The sequence below is a fragment of the Apis laboriosa genome, unplaced genomic scaffold (genome assembly GCF_014066325.1).
Source record: "Apis laboriosa isolate Shangri-la unplaced genomic scaffold, ASM1406632v1 scaffold4_cov146, whole genome shotgun sequence".
Lineage (NCBI taxonomy): Eukaryota > Metazoa > Arthropoda > Insecta > Hymenoptera > Apidae > Apis > Apis laboriosa.
In genome coordinates, this window is record NW_025223501.1 from 4,677,773 (window position 1) to 4,703,131 (window position 25,359).

The 25,359-nt window shown below is 32.6% G+C and overlaps 1 protein-coding gene across 5 annotated transcripts in view; it reads right to left on the reverse strand.

The window, feature by feature from the left end:
* The window catches only part of LOC122717208 (cAMP-specific 3',5'-cyclic phosphodiesterase), a 164,534-nt gene that overhangs the window by 18,863 nt on the left and 120,312 nt on the right, over positions 1 to 25,359 (reverse strand). For all 5 annotated transcript variants that reach the window (XM_043941051.1, XM_043941052.1, XM_043941053.1 and 2 more), the window contains 3 exons: positions 23,023 to 23,124; positions 21,507 to 21,571; positions 20,596 to 20,708 (listed from right to left, as the gene is read on the reverse strand). In XM_043941051.1, coding sequence (XP_043796986.1) covers positions 20,596 to 20,708; positions 21,507 to 21,571; positions 23,023 to 23,124 — 280 coding nt within the window. The remainder of the gene's footprint in view (positions 1 to 20,595; positions 20,709 to 21,506; positions 21,572 to 23,022; positions 23,125 to 25,359) is intronic.

Here is a 25,359-nt window from a genome sequence, read left to right on the forward strand (position 1 = left end):
TTTTCCAAATTTTCCTCGAAACATCCGATTACCTGAACAGCAACGATGCTGGCCATGGCCGTGAAGTCCGCCAGAGTCCTCAAATAATTGAAGTACCTCGTGTACTCGTCCAGGTTTCCGGTTGCAAATTCAGCGCCCGCCTGCTGTACCATCTTTCCTCTTCTCTCTGGTAACAAGTATCCACAACACTCGACAGGTACCCTCGACACAACTTCTGTCAACTTTCCTAACCGTGGAACGAAACCTCTTCAACTAAGAAGAAGAAGAAACTAAGATCCTCTCACTTTCACCTCTCCCCACCAGTCCCTTCCCTTCCCCTCCCTCCCTCCTTCCTCCCTGCCCCAGCAACACTTTCTAAGACAAACACCAACGGACGAGTAAGCTAAGTCTTTTTGTCGCCCACACCACGTTAGTTTAGAATGCTGGACGAAAACTGGACGAAACTTGTTACTCCGAATCTCGTTCGAAATCTCTGAATTTTCACCGAGTTCTCTGGACGCGCGTAACGACGAGATGATGCACACGTGTGCCCCGTGTGTCAAAGTGCGCACGAGCCGTAACAGTTGCGCCTCTGAGCACGTCCGCTCTACGAGGCGCTGACGTCGCTCGACTGCTAAGCGTGGTCTACGTGCCCGCTTCGGGGCCGCCAGCCTTTTTATCTGGGCCAAACTTCTGTGTTTGTTGGCCGCCGTGGTGGGGGTACAGTGTGGTGCGAATCTATGTCTCTCTCTCTTTCTCTCTCTCTCTCGCTCGCTCGCCAGCCGGAAATCGCGAATAATGGATAACGAGAATTCGACGACGAGGAACGTTTGAATTGCAGTTGGGACGGCGTTTAACCCTTTCAACCCGAACGATCGCGGTATTTATTGGTACCACGCGACAGTTTAGTTGAACGATAAATCATCTAGATGGGATCAAATGTCGATCCAGCGACTTTTTCTTCTTTTTTTTCTCTCTCTTTCTTTTCAATTCGAAGCTTTGTCACGGTTCTATATTCGTATTATGTAGTGTTATGTGTCATTGAGGGATGTTGTGACTATAATTAGGTTCTGGGATTAGGTAAGTGAATTCGGTCTTGTGGATCAAGCGTTACTCAACACTTTTGTCATGTAATTCAATATATATGTATGTTTCTAATGGGATCCAAATGGAAATTTATTTGTGTTTTTGTTGAAATATTTAATGTGATTCAATTGGATAGGTTGGGTAGGTAGGTGGAGAAATAAGAAAGAAAAGTTTGGGAAATGGATGGTGATAAAGAAATGTATGTAATCATCATTTTTCTCAGTAGTTGGAACTACTGAAAATATTTTTAAGTTTAAATTATTACGTATCAATGTGGTCACTTCTCTGGAAAGAAGAAAATGTGATGTTTTTCTGAATATTTAAATTTGAAACTTAATACTGTTATGATTTTTAACTTTAATTCTAAGTTATCTGATATTCGATGATCATGATATTTATGAGAGAATTGAAAGAAATTCTATTTTTATGATGTTACATTTTACTGTAAATTCATGAATCACTGTGAGAATAATAAACTGGATGATTTTTAACGAATACATAATTATGATGCATTTGGGTCAAATGCAAAGAGAACAGCATTAATAAAAAATTAAACGGTTAATGTAATCAATGACTAATGAAATATGACTCATATGAAAGTATCGAGTAATGAATAATTGATTTACAAGATCAGTGATACGTAAAAAAGATAATTAGCATATGAATCAATTTATTGATAATATTTGGAAAAAAAAAGAAATTAAAAACAATTATCAATAGCATTCTCCAATTTTCTGTTTAACAAAAATTATTAATGATAAGTTTCCTTGCAATGTTTATTTCAAGATTGTGATGTTTTATCATCACATCTGTTACACAACAATGAAATATCGATCCATTCAATTACGTCCAACTTAAACTTTTATTAGACGCCAAAAAGGAGGGATCGAAATTTTGAAGAAACTTTATACAAAAAATATTCAAAATATTTCAATTTCAAATTTCAAATTTCAAAATATTTATAATAATTTTCTTTCGATTGTTCGATCGAAAGAATCGATTGTTAAAATTTTGTATAAAATTTTCTTGGATTAAAAGAATTTTTGATTATTTTATTTCTTGATGATTCTCAAAAATTTTATGTGATCAGACTTTGGCAAATTCGCCCTAAAGAAATCTTACCAAGAAGTAGTCGATTTCCAATGACGACATCTAACGTTTAATATTAGTCATAGTCAGAACGGATAATAATAGTGAAGAGAAAATATTTCTTGGATATTATATTTTCGGATATTGTTCTTAGCGTGAAAGATTCATCTGCATCCTTACAAACCCGTTGATTTGCATTACACTTGACCATCGTTTTTGGAAACGCAGATACCTCGAATGCATCTTCTCCGTCTGAGAATTCATCATTGTCAAAACAATTTATTTTGAAAATATGCAACAAAACATTCCTTTGCTCTTCTATCGTACAAAAATAAAAAATTCTTGAAATGTTTGTGAAAGAAAATTTTATGTTCAAAGTATTTTATTTTTTACAAAAATAATTATACTTGATAACTACTAAAATACTTATTAAGTATAGTTTATTATTTAAGTATACTTGATATATTCAGGCATTATATCAAATACTTTTCCAATACTAATATTATTAATACCAATAATAGCACCACAAGTATTATATTACAATACTAGAATATACTATACTACCATTAATACTTTAGTATATCAAAATATTGGATACACTTTATATAATACTATCGATATTTCTTCTTTTTCAATTTCACAGAATCAATTTTCATCACCTTTTAAATATCTTTTTTTTTTTTTTTTTTTTTTTTTCTCAACTCCTTCACAACAGAAACGCCTGTTCCATCTTCCACGAAAAATTCGATGGAAAGAAAATACCGTTTTTCCTTTCTTTTATAATTCGTTGCAATAACATATATTTTTTTTATAATATTTATAATATAAATTATATTACAATAATTTTTCATAAAAAATAAGAAATTCATCATTGAAGAAAATATAAAAAAGTATAAAAAACAATAATTCTATTAAAAAAAGAGATCAAAGCTTCAAACTTTCATATAAAACACGATCCAGACTACTTCTTTATTCATAATGAAATGTTCTTTCAATCTCCTACCATATATACATATATGTATATATACAAATTGGATCAGATGCATGAATAAAATATTGAAAATATTCGAAACACTTGTTTTTCATTTTCTTATTCAATAGTTCAATACATTATAGATTCTGTTCCTTCTTTCGTCGAAGAGTGGAAGAATTAAAAAAAAAAAAAAAAAAAAAAAAAATAAGAAATACTCTTGAGAAATTTATATTTGAATTCGAACGAAACGATATCGTTTCCATAAACCGAATGGCCACTTTTCCTGGCCACTGATATCATCGGTCACGAATCTCGGCCTAGAACAGTCATCGTCCACGAACAAGTCAAATCTGTTGACCCTCTAATTCGAAATGAGTCAATCTCTCGTGCTTTCGTCGAAATGCATTTCCTATTTTGAAGATCCAGAGACGAAAAATTCGTCTGCTCCTTCTTGCCCTATTATGGAACTCTGGGATGATTATTTGTTTTCAATTTTCGACGAGTTGAAAATTATATAGAGATTATGGAAAAAAGAAAGACAGAAAAAGAATAACAGGAAATATTTTATTTCATAGAATTTTTCAAAAATGACGCTTCTATGCTTTTCCATTATAATTATTCGTTTGAAAATTTTTGAAAAAAATCTCCATGGATGGATTCTTGATATCCCTTTTCCAATTTCAAATTGGCAAATGGTGATCCATATTTATCCGTGAGAAGTGAACAATTTTTTGTTTTTTAATATTTAATATTTCTAAGAAAAATTGCACGTGTTTGATTAAATGAATGAAAAGAGGATGACGGAAATTTTCGAAGAAAAATAAGCAAGAGGTGAAAAACCAGCAATTAGGATTGAATCAGGAGTCTACGTGACACTCAGCACGCCTTGCTGGCACATTGGACGATATCTCGAAACGTTAAATGAGCCGACGTAATAGACGGATAGATAATTTTCCTCCCAATTATTCCTCATTTGGTCCGCTTCAATCATATCTTCTTCACGCTCGTAGATGAAAACCAATTCTTGAATCCATTGCCACTTTGAAACATGGACTTTTGTATTTTCGTTACAATTCACGCCCACGCACACGTATTATCGATATTTCTTCTTTTTCAATTTCACAGAATCAATTTTCACGTTTCATCACCTTTTAAATAAAAATTAAATATCTTTTTTTTCTTTTTTTTTTTTTTTTTTTTATTCTCAACTCCTTCACAACCGAAACGCCTGTTCCATCTTCCACGAAAAATTCGATGGAAAGGAAATACCGTTTTTCCTTTCTTTTATAATTCGTTGACAACAAACGATTTGAATCCTCCACGGTTTTCTATATGTAAATTTAATTCGACTGTCATTTCACGTTTCTCTCCCGTTATTTATCCCAAAATATCTTTTCATTCCCGTCCCACGTTTCTATTTATATAATTTCGCGAAATTTATTGCTAAAAATTCCTACGAAAATTTAATAAAAAATATTTTAAAATTGAAGAGAAATATTATCAATATATTTAAAATGAAAAAAAAAAAAAAAAAAAGAAGAAGAAAAATTAATTCAAATTATATTCGCACAGATTCTGTAAACCTTCAGATTCCTTCATCCAGAAAGAATTAATTAAGAAATTCTTAAATCTCGATTATCGAAATTCTTCTTATCCGTTCTTCACTTTCGAATCGCAAATAAATTTAAAATATCCACCGATATTTCCCCCCCGTATACGAGATTTATTTTCCATCATCGATTATTTCGTGCACGTGGAAACGGATCGAATGAATTAAACATCATTGGACGCGACCGGTCTGCAAGAAATTTGGACGAGAAATGCGAAAGTACTCGGTGAAAGGAAGAAAGGAGAGAGAGAGAGAGAGAGAGAGAAAGAGAGAGAGAGAGAGAGAGAGAGAGAGAGAGAGAGAGAGAGAGAGAGAGGAGGGAGCGAATACTCGTGACGCCAATGGAGCCCCACTTCCGGTCCATCCGCGCGTCCACGCCCATCCAAATAAACTTGCGGTTTCCGCGCCGCGGTTTTCCAGGAATTTCCATCCTTCCCCCTCCCCCCTTCTCGCGATTAACCGCGCGCGGAAAACGATTTAAACGCTCGATTATTATTTCAAATCGGCCGCCTCTGTCATCCTAAGCGTAACGGTGAACTTTGGAACGCGAATCAATTCTCGAGAATCGAATGGAGAGAGAAAAAAAAGCAAAAAAAAAAAAGAAAGAAAATAGCAATAACAAATATTTAACCTCTGTAAATTACAATTTCCTTTTTTTTTTCCGTCGATTTTTTTTATTCGAAAGGTGTCTCGAGAAGGAGGGGGGAAAAACAAAAGCTGATAATAAAATATTTAATATTTGTAAAGGAATCAAAAATCGTAACGTTGATTGAAAATGACAATGATGATAAATATTTAACTCGATGGAAAGAGCAAAGCAATCGTGAGTACGAGATACCGAGTTGAAGATCGAAACAGCGATCGATACGAGACACTTAAATTTTTCTCGAATCCTTGAAATAATAATAATAAAAGTTTGGACAATGTCAACAACGTGGATTCGAAGCATTCCTTTTTCGAAATCTTCTGCAATCAATCTGGGAGCATAATGATTATTGTACAGACAGGAAAACCGTCTGGCAAAGAAAACAAGCAGTCCGGTACAGTCGATAACAAAGCGAGTAGTAGCACGTCCTTCTCCGTCTATCTATCGGAAGGAGGAGTTATTTCCGGCCGCGAGGGTCGTTATATAGCAAAAAATCGATAATTCCTCGTTGCCAAAGGCTCGTCTCTTTTATTTCACCTTTATTCTCTTTTATAACGCGGGTGCGTTGATCCATTGTTTATCTTGTTTCTTCCTCATCGAAGGCCACGTTTCGATGATTTTTTAGACCGATGGTGGCGCCACCATCGCGTAGAAAGTTCTATTTTCCTCTCCTCTTCCATTTCTTCTTCTCTTTCTTCTTCTTCGATCATCGAAATCAAAAATCTCGTAGAGAAAAAGAATAATTTACGTGATTCTCTTAAAAATTTTAATTCCAGAAAATTAGCGAGCGAACGAAATAGAAATTTGATCGAAAAAGAAAAAATTGTTCGAAACGATTACGGAATATATTAGCTTCGAAATGGAATAAATATCGAAATAAAACGTAGTAGCCTTTTATATCGATATATCCACGAGAGTCAATGAATCGACAAGGCGAACTTGCACGATACGGAATGTAAATCCGTAATGTGTGTCGTCCTTTATGATTGTCCACGAGATGGACACGTGTTGAAAGAATTGCTGTTGACACCGATTATACGGAACGATTAGAGCCAGTGCCAAGTGTCATGAAAATGCATATGGAGCGTCGTGTCGAAGCGATTTCGAACGATGATGTCAATATTAATTTTTTTTTTTTTTTCTTTCCTCTTCTTCATACGTTCATCTTGATGGTATAATCGATAATAATAATACATCCATTTTGATCGATCGAGATTATTCTTGTTCCAACTGAACATTTATGATTACGAAATGATTTCTATTAAAAGTTAAATTCTTTTCGTTCTCTAATTGTACCACAACTCGTCCTTCTTCGTTCAGTTCCCGATTTTTGAATTTTTCGCTTCTTTTCTTAATTTATAAGCAAATGAACCGTTCGATGATGATAAATCGAAATGCCGTTGGCTCCCACGCATTGAAATGTCGGTAACACGAATTTATTCCAAGCCCAATTTCGCGTGGGATTTCGCCTATCAACCTGTACCTTCCTGTACCGTTGCTGCTATTCTTTCTTCCGATTTCGTCCTACGACATCACAAAGCTCAGCGATTGGTATCAACTTGCTTCATATATCTGATAGTTGTCTCTCCTTTGTTTCATTCTCCTCCAATGTAATCCCTCAATTTCACACTCCCCGAACTCTCCAATTCTCCTTCATTTCGTGCAGAATTCGTTTCGCATCAGTTTCTGGTCAACCATTTCTGACCAGATTTGCAATTATTGTTCTGACAATTCTCTTATATTTTCTAAGAGAACTTTTTCTAAGAGAAGAAAGAAAAATATAAGATCTTGATTGCTGGGCTTCTATGATCAGATAGACAAAGAGTCCTATTGTCTATTTCTCTTTCTACAATTATCTGTACATTGAGAGGAATATAAAAAGATTTAACAGGGATTCGAACTTGGAATATTTTATGTTCAGATTCAAAGAGCGTTACGATTTTCTATTTTTCATCACTTCGGTTGAAATCTCTTGCAACCCCAAAGAGTCCTATTTCGAAATATTTCGTTCACATTGAGAAAAATATAAGATTCGAATCAAACTTCAGGATCCTTATATCCAAAGACTGTTCTTGTTTATTTCCTTTCCGTAATCGCATCGAGATGAATATAAAGGAATCTAAAAAGGATTTGAGGTGTATTTAAAGTCCAAAGAATTTTCTCCACACTCGAAAACCTGAAAAGTCTTCTCGCCTCTATTCCTCGTTACTTTCCTCCCATAAACACGTCCACGTACAATGTCAACAGACTCACGATTCCATTTTTCCACGAGATATAATCCTCCTCCTCCGGCAGGCACTTCCTTCTACTACTTCTCTGCTCTGCCTCGACACACAACACTGAAGCAATCTCATAATCTTAATGCCACGAACTTAATGCCACAGATAAGGAGATATAAATTGAATCGAAAAATGATAACGCTTGCTTTCCTCCAGCTCGAAATATGCAAAACAACCTTTAATTCGATGCATCACATCGTTCTCATATCGAACAGCATAAATAACGAGATTCTCTTCGATCCTTGCATCAATCCGTTCTTTCTTTCGCGGTTGTATTTTATAAAGACTGTTTGCAAAATTTGTGATTACATCACGGACACCGTTCACCGCTGAGATACGAAACCAGTTCCGCGGGAACAAAGAGAACAACAGGATCATAAATTAAATTTTCGAGAGTGTAGCTAAACGAAGAGAGTCGCGGATTTGGAAACAAAGACGGTTCCAAGTCGATTTCTTTCTTTTTTTTTTTTTTTTTTTTTTTTCGGCATTGTCAAGCGTTGACTTTGAGAGTTTTTTCGCCAAAACACGATTTCTGTTCTTCTGAATATTGTTTTAACGGTTTGCTAAAATTTTTTCGCAGCAACGAGTGATAATTTTTTTACGTATTTTTTTAGGTTTCGTATTTTAGTAGATTTCTTTTTTTCTTTTTTAATATTCGATTTTTAAATTTGAAACGAGTAAGGAAGGGGGAATGGTTGAATTGTATTTGGATTTTAACGAGACCACGAAAGTTGTTGTATTCAGAAATTCAAGATGAATCGGGCGTTGCATGATCGAAGAGAAATAAGGTAAACAGAAAGAGAATCTATTGCAATTCTTCTTTGATATTTGGTTGAAATTGAAAATCAATTAATTAGTTCCCATTGGAGGGACGTGAATTAATATTTTTCAATTAACAACGCATGCGACACTCCAATTAGATGCATCAATTAAATATATAATCAATTGGAAATGGCATTAATTAGCAGTTATTAACCTTGCTGGCAATGAAACACGATTATTATTTTTTTTTTTTTTTTAGAAAATTAATAAAAGAAATTTATTATTCTTTGTATATCTCGATTTATTTCTTTAACGGCTTTTTTAATGGCTGGAATTTCTCCCTCCGGTTATTATCGATTCCTCTCGAAGATAAAAATAATTGACGCGTAAAATATCTCGTATTCAAAATTGATACGTATTTAATATTCAAGATTAAGTTCTTTTATGCTTTTAATACGTTCTCTCAAATACGTTTATGCGGATTCGATGGATCTTTTCTTCTATGTAAATCGAAATGACACGAAGTAAAAAAAAAAAAAAAAAAAAAACGTGGAATCAAATATTATTATATCATAAATGTCATTTAAAGGAATCAAAGTAAAATTAATCTTCGATTCGAAGGAATAATATTTCGAAAAATGTTAAAATTGCCTCGTATATATATATATATATATACGAATCGATTGAAATATTTTTTTGATAACTAAAAACAAGTAATATAACCAGACATGACAAAAATAAATTTTTAACAATTCCATTTTTACCTTTCTTTTTTACTTTACTTTCGATATTTACTTTATTTCCCTTCCCTTTTTTTTTTTATTCCTCGTTTCCTCTTTTTCCCTGGATAATTTCCTCTCATAAATCGTTGTTCTAGAAATAAATAAACAGTGGTCACTTTTTCACTCCAACCTTTTTTTATCGAAACTTGATTAATCGTCGAATCGATCATCAGCCGGGGAACAATAATAAATGCAAGAAGCACGCCTCGCATGGAATGGTAAAATTTTATCAAGCTTATCGATAAATCGGGGGCAAGTAAATCGAAGAGCAAGTAATATATTTTTTTTGCTCGAAAGTTTGCTCTTTCTTTCTCAACCATGCTCTCTCTTCTCTCTCTCTCTCTCTCTCTCTCTCTCGCTGGTTGCCATAATCGCTGCCAATTTGTCTCGTCGACCAACTTTTACGCGTCACGATTTACGTGTATTTGCTATTCCCCTTATCTATTCCGTTCGAGATTCACTCTCTCGCACCAAAAGCATCAAACAGAGGAAATTCGTTCCTCTTCGTTTCGCGAGAAAGAATTGAAATTGCTCGAGGTATCTTCGACCCTGGAATTTTAAATGTTTGGATAAAAACTTGTCAAAACTTTGAATTGATATTACGTTCGAGATATATACGAATTTTTATGTTTAAATAAATAAATTTGGGGGAAAAGAAGTATCCTAACGACGATCGTTGAAAATATTATTTTTTTGCGAAATGAGAAAAATTATAATAAAGTTTATCAGTCGTAAATGTATATTTCGATCTATATTATTTAACGATGAATATTAATTTATCGGAATATTAAAATTAATTAATTAAAATTATCCTCGATTTCCTCGTTTAATGATACAATTATATCTGTCTTCAAACGAGCTTCAGAGATAAATTTAAATTTCGGGGAGCGAATTTTTCGGAGGGGAAAAAGAAATGAATTATCGTTCGTAACAGTTCCTCTTTCCGGGATTTCATTTCGTTTTGAGAATCTCATGCCACGAAAATATCGACGACAATAATAAAGATCGAATTCCCACTGCAAAAGATCCGACAGAAATTGTTGATTAACAATTCAAATGACGTCTTTCGTTCATCGTGGCCAAATCGTTGAATCGATCGAACTAAACAGGAATTATTAATTCGAATAAATCGATAAATCGAAAAATCGAGGGAAGGAGACGAAAGAGGAGAAGGTAAAAATTTTTTAAAAAATGTCGAACGAGAAATTAATCAATCAAAGAATTAACAAGAGTATTTTAAACAAAATGTCAAATACACCTGACCTGATTAAGAAAAATTCGTCAAGTTATTAATTACATTAAAAAGATCGTGAAAATATATATTATTAATAATTATTCTCTCTTAATTTTTTCCATTTTTTAAAATTTCCCAAGAAGAGAATTCTTCGTTCTTTAATCTGTCGACGGAAGTGTCCAAGGTCGTGATACGGCTTGGAATCAACGAATCATTGAACGAGCGCATCCGGTTCGGAAGCGGGAAGAATAATATTTCCAACTCATCGACACTGCGTTCGTCAACTTTTTTCTCTTTTCTTTTTATCGGCTTAAAAACCGTTTAACACTTGTACGAAGATCGAAACAAGGATGATATTTCGATACGAAAGAAAAAAAAAAAAGAGAGAGAGAGAGAGAGAAAAATTCTAAAAACCAATCGAACCATATCTCGTAAAAGAGAAAACAATCTTCGTTCTTACGAAATTCGAAAACGAACGAATTCGGTTATCGGAAACTGTACGTTTGTTAAATTTTTTAATAAAACTTCGAAGGAAATGGAAGAACGTTTCTTTTTTTTTTTTTTTAAATATTCTTTGGTTTGTGTTTCAAAGTGGAGAAAGAGAGAAAGAGAGAGAGAGAGAGAGATTGCGGTTGGAAAATAAATGGAAACGGAATATTCGCAATTTTTCATTTTTATTTCAAATAAAATTCCGCCCCGATCTCGAACGAGAGGGAAATGTAAACAAGCATCTGGTGCATTTATAGCTTTCTCAGAAACTGCTTCTCAGAAACGTCAAATGCATCGAGACAATTCCATTTCTGGAACGTGGCGTCAAATTCCATGAATTCGAATGTTCAAGAAATGAAGAGAGAGAGAGAGAGAGAGAGGAGACGTGGTCAGAATCCCGTCACGGAACAGCGTATGAACGTTTCCCCGGAATTTCCACGAATTTACAACCGCATTCTCGATGAACGATATAAGTCATGAATCGAGATTCGTAAGATTTCAGGACGAAAGATGATAGATCTTATTGCGCGAAATTAGCAATTATAAAAATTCATCAAAACGAGTAGTTTATCAATCCAGAAAAAATATAGCAGAGAGAAGCAAGTGAACGAAATTACTACTTCTTTAAAGTAAAATTTAAAGTAATTAAATCGAAATTAAATAAGAAATAAACGATTTATCGTTTGTTTAGCGTTTGTGCGAACGAATTATGAAAAAAAACTACTAACTAAAAGAGAGAAGAAAATTCTGAATCGAATTACCTTTCGAAAGATATTGATTTCATTTTCCACTACACTTCATTGCTTGCGAATATATCAGTGAAATCACTAGTTATATTATAAACGATAAATTATAGGAATTGTGTTACGCTCGAATTACATGAGATTCGCACGAACAGGTTCAAGCATCATGTTTGTCGATGGAGGATGAAACAATCCGTACGATACGGCGTTCAAGAAGAGACTGATCCTCCCTTCATCCCTCCCAATCCACCCTGAAAAAAACATTTTTATCGATGCAGATTTTGTGGCACAAGGCCACGAACGCGTTGTTTTGGACAAAATGTTCGAACTTTTGGTAGACTCTTTTTTTGCTATTTCATCGATCGCGACAGTTTTTCGAAACTTTTTAACCCTTTGCGCTTCAACAGTGACTCTTCGGCACCACTGGCGACAATATTTATTTATGCTCGATTTTTTTAGAATATTCATAAATAGATTCCTAAGCTCTTTATGTATAATCTTATGAGGAATAATATATTGTTAAATGGCTAGATTTTTTATCTCAAATTAGACTATGATCGTGAGTCGAACGACATCTTCGGAAATAGAAATATTATTTTCAAAGTGTTTTGAGATTCGTAAGCATGGAATACGGTAATGAAATTAGTTGAAGCGAAGATGAGTTTGATTTTTCGTTATTGAACGACAAAATTATTTCTATAAAAGAAATTAACGATAGAGAAAGGAATGATGAACACAGAGATGAAATAAGAGGTATAAGAAGGCGAAAAATAAGAATAATAGATAGTGAATGTGAAAGCAATAGTTGAAGCGAAGATATCGCAGAAGACACGGAAAATTCTGAATGGATAACACGCATAGAATCGGAAAATATATCGCGAAGAATATATCTTTGAATATAAATGAACAATTAGATCTTTTTAAACTATTTTTCACCGATGAACTTATTAATGAAATAATGCCCAAAACGAATAATTATATAAAAAAGTTAGAAGGAAAGGTACTATTGCTCTACTTGCCCTGACAAACCGAGGATGCATCTTGGTAATTGCTTCATAAAATATCACACAATAATATAAATTTTAATATTCGATAAATGTTGTTTCTTTATATGTAAAGATACATAAAATATTAAAATATAAAAGTGTTATATTTTACTAAATCCCCAACTACAATTAATTTTTAACATTATTCCATTTCCTGTTTAAAAAACTTTGCGTATATACAATTATTAACCAATAAATTTTACCTCTAATTTTCTACTAGTAGCTCTAAATAAAAATTTCCTTCTAAACTGATGGATTATATTATTTTATTTATTTCATCCAATTACTTCAAATCTTTCGAACGGAATCGATGCTGCGTTTCAAAGCGTTCATTCAAAGAAGTGAGGGGTTGAAAGGAGGGTGTGTGTCGATGACGTAGTCAGCTGTTTGCGTAAAACTATTTTTATAATTATAAATACTGTCCACGCGTCTATATCTAGTAGGAGTATTATAGCATCACGATCAATTATCTATGGCATCGTTTTAAGAACCTCGTTGCGCAATTGACAGACGGATTTAGAACAAAGTAACGCAAAGAACAATGTTAGAACGTTGTTATACGAAGAGGCTTATTAATTTTTTCAAAAAAAAAAAAAAAAAAAAAAAAAAAAAATAAATTGCCTCGAGACAATCTTTCTTCTTCCAATCGACGAATCGATAAATTAAATTTAAATATTAATTTAATCTTCGATACTTTAATAAAATACGAGATTTTTTTTTACAGAAACGTTATTCATAATCACGAGTTTATGTTTCGTTTAATTATTTCTATTCGATTCGATCATCCAATAGCAGATGTGATCGATAATCGATATCTTGAAAGATTTCGATCAATCGCGAAACAACTGTTTGTCATTAATCAAGAAATTAATAATTGATTAATGAAACTGATTAATGAAATTAATACAAGAAATTAATACATGTGCAAGAGCGAATCGAAGTGATTGTTCGACGATCGATCGAAAAACGACGCGTCGTAATTCGTCAATGATTGCTGCACAGATTGGAGAAAATTGCGAGAAACTTATTTACATGTATCATATGAAACGAGATTTCCCTCCTTCATCCTCATCATTTCAATCTCGCTTAATTAAAAAAAAAAGTTCGTAATTAAATTAAAAAAAACGCTTCACTACGTTTTCAAAAAAAAAAAAAAAAGAAAAAAAAAATACTCGAGAGAATGAATCAGATTGCCGCAGAATCATCCGAAATCTGCGACAAACACGAAGCTAAATTCCGTGGAAAAGCAAAACAAACGGTTGACAGATTAGGAGAAATCTATTCTATGCACGATCCATCCGAGATAAACGAGAGATCTGGGATCCATCCGCAAAATTGGCGTCGCTCCAAATGTCCAGATCTTTCTTACATCGCCATAGTTTTCAAAAAACGCGTCTCCTCTTAGTTTATATTGCGGCATACACGAACGAACACTGTTTATCAATTGTTTCGAACGTTTTGAATAAATGGAAGGAGGAGGGGGAGGGGGAGGAGAGGAAGAGAGAAATATTTTTCAATTTTAATTCATTCGCGTTTGCTTTCCAATCCACTCGTTGCTTTTCAACATACTTAGATCGAATCTAATGTATGTAACTATTAGCAACAAGCAACAATTTACAATAATAAATTTGTGTAAATTGTGCAATTTGTCTCGAAACGAAATGAAATTTAATTAAATATAATTTATAGATAGTAATAAAATCGCGTATATTTGGCGTATTATTTTCCTATCTATACGATACAGTTGAAAAAGCGTCGAGAAAGAAGAGGCGAAGAAGGAGAGAATCTTACGTAAAAGAGATTAAATTCGACATCAAGTGGTACAAGTATCGCGTTAATCGGGCAGCGGATAAATCCAAGGGAAGGGAGCAGCAAATAACAACGTGACTGGAGCATATATATATATATCCTATCCTATCCAACGTTTCACAATTATCATTGCTCAATTCATTTATTAACGCTCCAGGCCTCTTTCGCCCCTGCACCCTTTTATCTCTTACTTTTAATTTGAAATGATTTACACGAATTAACATATAAAAAATTTTTTATATGTTATTCGTTTTTATTATAAATTATTATTATTATTATTATTATAATTATTATTATAAATTATTATATGTTATAATTTACGTTTTAATATTTTTAATATTTTAATGAAGTCTACATTGTTGTTTTGCGCGATATTTCTCTATTATTCTTACCATTCATCTTCTTACACTACATCCCCTATTCTTCTCTATCTTCGAATTATTCTCAATGAATAATTTCGTTATTCGTTTTATTCCACTTTGAAAAATAATATTTCTCCACGACTAACGCCGAAAATATAATCCGATCCATGGTCTAATTTGAGATAAGGAAACCTAACCATTCCACAATATATTATTCTACCCTTTACATAAGATTATACTTAGGAATCGATTTATGGAGCGATATTTAAAAAAAAATCAATACACATTAATTTTATATTTTTATAATTAATTAAATATTTTTGCCGTTCGAATTGATCCGAGCAAATGTCTAAGAGTCACCATTCGAGCGCAAACGTAATCTCTCCCCCCTCCCCAAAAAAAGAAAATAACTTTTAACGATCGATCGATAAAATATGTATGTACAACCAAGATTGAAATGTATCGTGGGTGGAAATTCCGGAGGGGAGGGCGAGAGGTGAAGGGGAGGGAGAAGAATGGAAGTTGAACAGCTGGTAGGAACGGGATCTAAATAAAGAGTAACGTAACGGCCACCTGCTCGACATTCGCGTCCACGTGTATTCGGTGTTCGCGCCTCGCCTAATGACGAGCCGCGATGTAGGTCAATTGATTCGGGGGATCGATCGATTTTTCGCGGGAGAAAAAAGAAGGAAAAAGGAAAGAAAGGAAAGAAAAGAGAGAGGGAGCGGAAGAAGAAGGGCCGGCCTCGAGTCACGCGAATAAACGCTTAATAAAAAGTTTTTCGCGTGACTCGATTTGTGCAACCGCGTGCAACGAACGCTTTATCGGGTTCTATTTATTAGCGATCTTTTCGTCGTGCAAATTTAACGAATGAATGAAAAGCATTTTCGTCATCGATTTTCATTCGTTTCTTTCTTCTTTTTGGAATTTTTTTTTTTTTCTCTCTCTCGTTCAGGTGATTTTTATGGGTTTTTATGGGTATTGAGGATTTATTTGGTTTTTGGCAGTTTTTATTCCTTGGTCGATTGTTATTTCGTAGAGAGTTGGAGAGGAGGAAGAATGTTCGTTCAGTTGCAAAAGCGATCTCGTTATCTTATGTAGGATAGTTAGTTTCGTAGAATTGTATTCTAATTTAAAATCAATCTTGAAATTATTTTTCTATCTTTCTGAAAAGATTTTTTTTCTAAAAAAAGAAAGGATATTCGGTATATATTATTTTTAAAATATTTTTATAGTTTTGAAGGAATAAGATAGGATAAGTACGAAAATCCCATTTCGGAAATCAAATTTGTAACCATTGAATATCAGTCCAAGTTTAGAAACTTGTAATAGGGGCGTGAGCTTGCGATGAAAGATCGTTGAAAATATATATAATTCTTTCCTGTAAGTTTGTTTAACCAACTGTTCAAATAATTAATAAACTGTTTAGATAAGTTCTAGCAAACCTGAGAAATTGCTCAACAAGCCATTTCGAAACTCGTCGAATTTTAAGTCGAGGAAAATTTTTTAAATTCAACTTGGAGCGCCGTTATCAATCGAATAACAAAATAGATGATCATTCTTTTTTAATTATTCGAAAAAAAATCAGTACATATTAATTTTATATTTTTATATAATTTAATTAATTTTATATTTTATATAATTTTATATTTCGATGATCGATCGATTCAAAAGAAAAAAAAAAAGAAATTGAGAAATTTCAGTCTCGTTCACAAAATTCCACAAAGTTCGACTAACTATTCTAACGTATTAACATCCTTCCACGATCTAATAATCATTCATCGAAATACATTAAATATACAATACAATAAATATATAACTATAATATAATATAAATACATAACACAAATACATTAAATATATAATACATTAAATCATCTCGAAAGAAAAAAAGAGAGAGGAAATTCAGAATGTATACAGTTTCAAAATTCGATATCGAGCGGCGAAAAATTCAGAAAATTCGACTCCTTCGAGAAAACTTACAATCGTGTCATTCATTAGCGCCATCTACATTATCAATCGCCTTGACCGTGAAACTGACTCTGTATTACGTAACCCAATCCAAGTCCACAAATCGCGCGCTCATGGTCGAGCGGAGAAACAGATATCAGGTCTCGAATTTTCTTCGAGGTCGTGAGTGAAGGAAAACAAGTCGTAAATGTCCCTTCTGAATTCGTGTGTCAATAAACCGCAGAATGATTAGACAAACGTTCGATTTGCATCGTAGCTAGAAATTCATCGTAGCTCGCAATGTTAAAAGCTCTTGAGATATAAATTTTGTTATATTCGAGTCTTTACTTTTCTTCGCGCGCGTGTGTGTGTGTGTGTGTGTCGCTTTCGTGTTTCGGGTTTGCGATTCGAAATGCTTTTAAAACATATTCTTTTAAGATTTTTCTCTTTTTGCGTCTTATTACCGTCGAATGGTTTTGACTTTTTTCTTTTTTTTTTTTTTTTTGAAATCTTTTCTTTTAAATTCTTTTATTTCGTAGAATTGTATTCTAATTTAAAATCAATCTTGAAATTATTTTTCTATCTTTCTAAAAAGATTTTTTTTCTAAAAAAAAAAAAAAGAATATTCGGTATATATTATTTTTAAAATATTTTTTAGAAGTATATAATGAAAGAAAAGAATGTGTAGCGGAGGGAAAAACTTCTTAGAAACGTGAAAAATAAACTCGAAGAAAAAAATAAACTCTTCCAGTTTCGAAAGCAAGCGTGGAGTTTCAATACGAAAATCCGGGTAAGAAAAATGATGAAACTTTTATCGATCTATGAACAGGTGTCTGCTACATACGTATAATTTATACGTATATATATAATATATATTCCTCCATTTCTATTCTGGACGAGAAACATAACCTTTCTTATACCCTGATCGTTAATTTACATCACATTATAAATTTAATCTGTTTTTAAAAATTATTTACTATCCTAACTATACCCAATATCATTCATTCATATTTTCGATGTTTAAAATTTTAAATTTCAATGAAATTTTAAATTTCAATGATCCATAATTTATTTTTCACGTTTCTAAGAAGTTTTTCCCTCCGCTACACATTCTTTTCTTTTATTAATATGCTTAAAAAAATANAATAACATATATCGAATATCCTTTTTTTTTTAGAAAAAAGAAAATCTTTTTAGAAAGATAAATTTTTATTATTTACTATCCTAACTATACTCAATATCATTCATTCATATTTTCGATGTTTAAAATTTTAAATTTCAATGAAATTTTAAATTTCAATGATCCATAATTTATTTTTCACGTTTCTAAGAAGTTTTTCCCTCCGCTACACATTCTTTTCTTTTATTAGTATGCTTAAAAAAATATTTTAAAAATAACATATACCGAATATCCTTTTTTTTTTAGAAAAAAGAAAATCTTTTTAGAAAGATAGATAAATAAAAAGAAGAAACAAAAGGCTCTTCGTAATTCTCAATTCTCGAAATCCCAAACCATCCGCGATAGCTCTACAATTCTCAATTCTGAAAATCCCAACAATTTCGATACTTTACAATTTCCAATAAAAAAAAGAGAGAAGAAAATAACGAATCCGAAGAAGAAGAAGAAGAAGAAGAAGAAGAAGAAAAACAAAGAGAAAAGCATCGTCAAAGTTGCCTCGATCTTCCCCCTCCCCCCTCCAAGTGGCCACACGTTGCCCCGATCGCAAACAGATCGCAATGTTTCCCTCGATCGAAAACACATCGAAGGGGTATATAGCCGAGGAAGTAGCCGGGATAATAAACGAGGGATCGAAGCGATGAAGACGCACCCGCCTCGACCCGGCTACGTGATTCGTGAATTTATACTGGAATCTCCTAGGAAAGCGTTTTCTTAGAGGGAAGGCTGGGCTCGATTTTCTCGTTTTCGAAATGGAGTGCGTAATCGGATATTGAAAATTGAATAAACTATTGTTATAGCTCAGGAGGAAAAATTGGAAACTTCGATGATGGAATATAATTGAAAAATTAAAGTTCTTTTTATATTGGTGGAATTGGATTTTGTTAAGATTTTAAATTCTTTAAAATTTTGATAAATAATCGATTCGTTCGAATTTTAATAATTTTTACGAGAACAATGATTTTAATATTTCGAAATTAATGCGCGATCTGTTATTCCACCCTTGATTAAAATTAAGATTTATTAAAATTGTTAAATAAGAATTGTTAAATGAAAAATTTGAAAAATTTGAAAATTAAAAATTCTTTTTATCGTCGAATTGAATGGAGTTTCGTTAAAATTTTATTTTAAGTTGAATTATTTTAATTTTTACGAAAATAATGATATTAAAACGAATATTTCGAAATTATGCGATCTATTATTCTGTCCTTGATTAAAGTCGAGATTATTAAAATAAGAATTTGAAAAAATTAAAAATTTAAAATTCTTTTTATCGTCGAATTGGATGGAGTTTCGTCAAGATTTTACTTCAAGTTGAATTATTTTAATAATCTTTATGAAAATAATGATATTAAAATGAATATTTCGAAATTATGCGATCTATTATTCCGTCCTTGATTAAAATTAAAATTATTAAAATAAGAATTTGCATTGATAGGATGTATCATTAATCGATATATCTTGTGTCGTATCATTACAAATAATGATGTAATTGAACATTGAAAGATCGGAATTTCCTTGTGTTTTTATCGTTTACGCGATTGTAAATTTCCAACAGATCGAATACATTTGCTTAATTAGTTTAATTATCCGCTTTTTTTTATCATCATTATCGGTGGCGTGGTCACTGTTTTTCTATCCTTTTTTTTCCAGAGAAATATAATAGGTAAACATTGTAACCTCAATGAAACTTGACTTCTTACAAAAAAAAAAAAAAAAAAAAAAAAAAAAGAAAAAAATGCAAAATATATTTGAAATATTACGGAGAAAAAAATAGAATACTTGTAACAACAAATTTTCTCTTATTTTTGTAAACAAACAAGGCGCAATTATTAAAATTTAACAAATAATATCTTCGCATAAAATATTTATTACTTCAACGATAGAATTATCTCTCTCTTCTTTTTTTTTTTTTTTTTTTTTTTAAAACACCAATTATCGTATTCCCATATAAAACTGTATTGTAAAATTCTCTATAACAATTACCAAACATTTTTCCAATTCGTTTAAAAAAACTCCTTTATTCGATTATTCTAATTAAATACGGCGAGTATTACAACCATCTCATAACCTGTCCTCAAAATGGCGCCTCGTTAAAAGCGCGGGATTTTTAACGAGATCCCCCTCCTTTGTCCAAAAACGAGCTTCTCCTTGCCGTAAAAATACGATTTTTAAAAGAAACACAATTGTACGGATTTATTCGCACAATTCTTTCATTAACTTTCGAAAAAAGAAGAAAAACTGAAATGTCGAAACGCTTCATTGACATCATTTAATCCCCAATCAATCCCCGCCTCTAATAAACTTCTCTGAATTACCAAACTTCACCCTCTCTCTCTCTCTCTCTCTCTCTCTCTCTCTCTCTTACACACACGCGAATCGATCCTAACTTCCAACGTGTCCCAAATCCCACGAAATTATTCGCAAATCACGTCAAATCGGTTCCTCTTAACCGTTCCGCGAAACATTGGCAGCAATCTAGAAGGCGTTGAACTCGACCAGGCGACGATTTACCGAAAGATCCCGGGGTTTCCACGCGAAACAAAGAAAGAAAGAACGAAAGGAAACCTTGTGTCTTACCTTCAGAGAGGCCATGTCGGACACGGATCGATGAGTCTGAATGGTTTCCAGTTGGTCCAGGCACCAGTCCAGCTCCTCCATCGTCTCCACCGCCAATTTCATGTAGTTCTCCTCTGAAAGGAAGAGAGCAAAGGGAGAGGTTGAGACCTCGACAAAGGAAACGGGCGAGGGTTGTTGGCTGGCAACATGATGAAGTTAATAGTTGCGCGAGAAGAGGCGAGAAAACGAGTACTTGTTCGCCGAGTTTTCAGTTGATCGAAATCGTTCTCACGGATCTTTTAAGGGGATATTTCGATGTTTCTCTTTTCTCGATTTGTTTAATCGAATCGTTGATCAATTTAATTAATTAATTGAATCATTCTTACGTTTTTTTTTAATAACCTTTCGGGAGTGAGAGGATTGTGACTGCGTGAGAAGGGGAGAAGGAGGAGGAGGAGGAAGAGGAGAGAGATGGAAATGAATAAATGGAATCTTGAAGTTCGTTAAAGATGAAAGGTTGCATAAATGAAGCGGGGGGGGAAAGAGGATCAATCGTGGGAACAAAAGAGAAAAGTGAATTGACGTTGGAATAGAAATGACACGTGGAAATGAAACGTGGGGGGAGACACAAAAAGCAAAGAGATTTTGAGCAATTTCGAGAATTTGATTTTTCAAACGAGCGGAATGCTCTTTCTACGTGAATAATTCTATCCCCTCCTCCCCTGAGAAGGGAGGATTTGCTCTTTTTTTTAATTTAAAATCGAGTTTAATGAGAGGAGGGAAATTAATTGAATTTTCGTGATACATTTAAATGGATTCGTACGAACAACCCTTAAATAAACGTAATATAATGAGGATGAACGTAAGTATTTCTCACTTAATTCTCGATACGTAATTTAATTAATAATCGGGGGAAAAAATGTAATTCTTACCCCCCGGTGCCAAGATCCGTGGTTGCGGCGTGCTGCTACCCTGTGCACCGCTACTCCTTCGTGATCTGAAGATAAAAATATCCCGAAATAACTTTAACATCAATCTCCATTCGTCGTAGGAGAATAAAATTATTGTTAAATTTTTCTTTTCTTTTGATTTTATAGAATCGTAAATTTGTAAAAAATTTGTAAAAAATTAAACTATTTTACAATCGATGAATAGTTTAAAAAAAAGGTATGTACTAATAAAATCAGAAATTAATGAAAAAAATAATCAAAACAATTGTCGTAGAAGAATAAAATTATTCTTTAAATTATTATATAAATTTTTCTTTTGATTTTATAAAATCGTAGATTTGTAAAAATTTGTAAAAATTAAACTATTTTACAATCGATGAATAATTAAAAAAAAATGGTATTTATTAATAAAATCAGAAATTGATGAAAAAAATAATCAAACAATTGTCGTAGAAGAATAAAATTATTGTTGAATTTATTTTTTCTTTTGATTTTACAGAATCGTAAATTTGTAAAAATTAAACTATTTTACAATCGATGAATAATTAAAAAAAGATATCTATTAATAAAATTAGAAATTGATGAAAAAAATAATCAAACAATTATCTTAGAAGAATAAAATTATTGTTGAATTTATTTTTTCTTTTGATTTTATAGAATCGTAAATTTGTAAAAATTAAACTATTTTACAATCGATGAATAATTAAAAAAAGATATCTATTAATAAAATCAGAAATTGATGAAAAAAATAATCAAACAATTATCTTAGAAGAATAAAATTATTGTTAAATTTCTTTTTTCTTTTGATTTTATAAAATTGTAGATTTCTAAAAATTTTTAAAAACTAAACTATTTTACAATCGATGAATAATTTAAAAAAAAGATATCTATTGATAAAATCAAAAACAATACGTCGATATAACAAACAATTGGATAAGGTCTGCAAGATGATTTAAGCGTTCAGTAGTGATCTCCACTAAAGAAAAGGAGACATCTTGGAACTCACTCATCGATACGTTTATTTTAACTTTCAGCTCGCTGTTCCACTTTGTACCAATGCACAAAGAAAATTTCGAGTTTCTTAATTCAACCACATTGGAATTAAATTTCAAATATCGCTGATTTTTTTCAAGCAACAATGGCCGAGACATCCAACTTTCAACACCAATATGTAAGATATCTGTTGCAATTTCTTTGGATTTCCCAATTTTCAAACGCTTATCCAAAATGTTTATTACATTTAATTATTATTATTTAATTATTTAATTATTACATTATATTTTATTATATTTATTATATTAATTATTACATTTAATTATTATTATTTAATTATTTAATTATTACATTTAATTATTATTATAATTATTTATAAAATGTTTATTACATTTTAAACAATGTGTATCATCATCTCATACAAAGATTAAAAAAAGAAAAAAAAATTAAAGTTACTTACTAAACAAATGTAAATTTTAAATACAAAAAAATTTCGATTACTCACTTGTTGGTGGGCACATTAGTAAGCGACAGGAAGTTGTTCCTGACCGAGCGCAGAGAGGCAAGGATCTGCGCGAACGGCGTGACGATGAGGTCCTCGCCATGGCTGCAAGATCAAACGAAGGAAGGATCAATTCTCTTCTACTTTTCGAATCGATGTGTCAAGCGTGATACAACGAGGGGAGGATCAATGGGCGAACATTTAAGCTTGCAATGAACTTGACGTTTACTTAACGTGTTTCCCAAAAGCTGCGCTCTAAATAATTCATGCAGGCGTGTGGCGTTCTCTATCGGTTGCAAACTGTACACCATCTCTTCATTATTATTCTTTTCTTATTTCTTATTTTTTATTTTCGATCGATCCAATTCCATTTCGAATGGAGATTATTTTAAAAAATTAATTTGAAATTAAAGCAGAAAAAGAAAAAAACAAAACTGCGTGAAACATTGTTGTTTTCTTCTTCGAATCTTGAAACTTCATGAATTTTGAAAGGAAAAATTCTGGAAGGAAGAGGGGATCCATTTAAAAGAGAAATCGTTCATAATTCTCAGAGGAAAAAGAAAAAAAAATATTCGTTCGATTTTACGAAATTCGAAGAAATCGTTGGAAATCATTCAACTTTCACAATCGAAATTTATTTATAAGCGAAAACAACGCAGCACTAAAATTTATAACATCCACCTAAAAGTAGAAACACGCTGCCCGATTCGTGCCAATTTCCGTCTCAAATCAATTATAAAACATATTTTCGCCCGATACTCGATCAATGCCTCCTCCTCCTCCGATCGAAACGATCGTTCCGATTAAAACGAGATTATCATCGCGCTACGAAAACGAAATTGAACAGACGATCCTTCCTGATCCTAGGAATAAATCGTCTAACCATACAATTATACAATTAATTCAACGAAAAGAAGATTATTATACCTAATTACACCTTCGATATTGAATCAAATTTCTCAACTTTTCGATCAACGCCTCTTTTTATCGATCAATATATCATCAATCGTACACAATTTACATTCTATTCCAATCTCTGGTTCCATCCCCATCGATCATATCCAAACATCGTTCAATCGAGACGCTGTGTAATTACGAAAACGACCGATTATTGGAACAAACAATTACAATTTACATTCTGTCTACAACATTTGTATCTAGGAAACTACTTGAAACCACGTTGAGAAAACGTTGCGAAACAATTGAAATCGCGAAATTATTTTTCTTATGTAAAATGCATATTGTAAAAATTCCAAAAAAATAACCCCCTCTCAAACTATCCAGCTCAACCACTGTTATTCCACCAACAGGGATCACAAGCCAATTAAACCAGGATCAATTAATCCGTGAATATATCGACGACGCTTTTATCATTATATATATATATATATAATATATATATATATATATATATTGATAGTTTAATGCGTCGTTGATTCGACCTTTGTCCTTCCCCTCTCGCAGGGAGGGGGTAATTTTCGCTGGCAAAAGCGTGAAATAATTCACGCACGTGCACGCGTGGGAAGGCGCGTGATTTAATTAAAGGAAGTTGCTCGATGCAGGCGAGCTCTTGTTGGAAATCGGAGATACAATATACTGGCCGATGATATTTCATCGTAAATAGATATCAATCTCGTTAACATGGGTATAATTAGTTACCTGTTGCATCTTTTTCTTTTTTTTCGTTGCGCATTGCGTGGGATATAAAAAGGGTAAATCAATGAAATTGTATATATAAATGTATATAAATTAATTGTTATGAATATACGAAGCATTCGAATTTTCATTTTATTTTCATTTCGAAGAAAGAACGAATGATAAAAATGATGATTTATATTACTAGTTGCTGTATGTATATATATATATTTGGTCCAATCATCGTTACATCCCAAGGGCGCAACCCCAATCTCGTCAGGATTACAAGTTCTTCGTGTCAAAGTACCTTCGTCGAACTAGCTCGAGCAGAAGATGTTCGAACATGGGAACATCAATCAACCCAATCTGTGCAGTCTGGAGGAAAGTAGGTTGCCCTTAAATATGCCCCCTGCCCCCTTCCACGAAGATCAAATGACACTTGGATACGAGTCTTGGGGTGCAATCTTCTTTACCTACAAGAGGTCAATTGATTTTCCTCCTATTTTTTTTTTTTTTTTTTTTCAAGCGAACCAACAATCTTTCGTTATTTATCCGTTATTCAGATCGAAAGAAAGAATATGGAAGAGATTTTGGAGAACGAGAAACGAGAATCTGTATCGTAGTCTCGTGTAAAGGAGACCAGATTTTTGTAAAGACTTATTTTAAAATTCATTGTTATAAAACTGGAGAAGAATCCTCCGATCC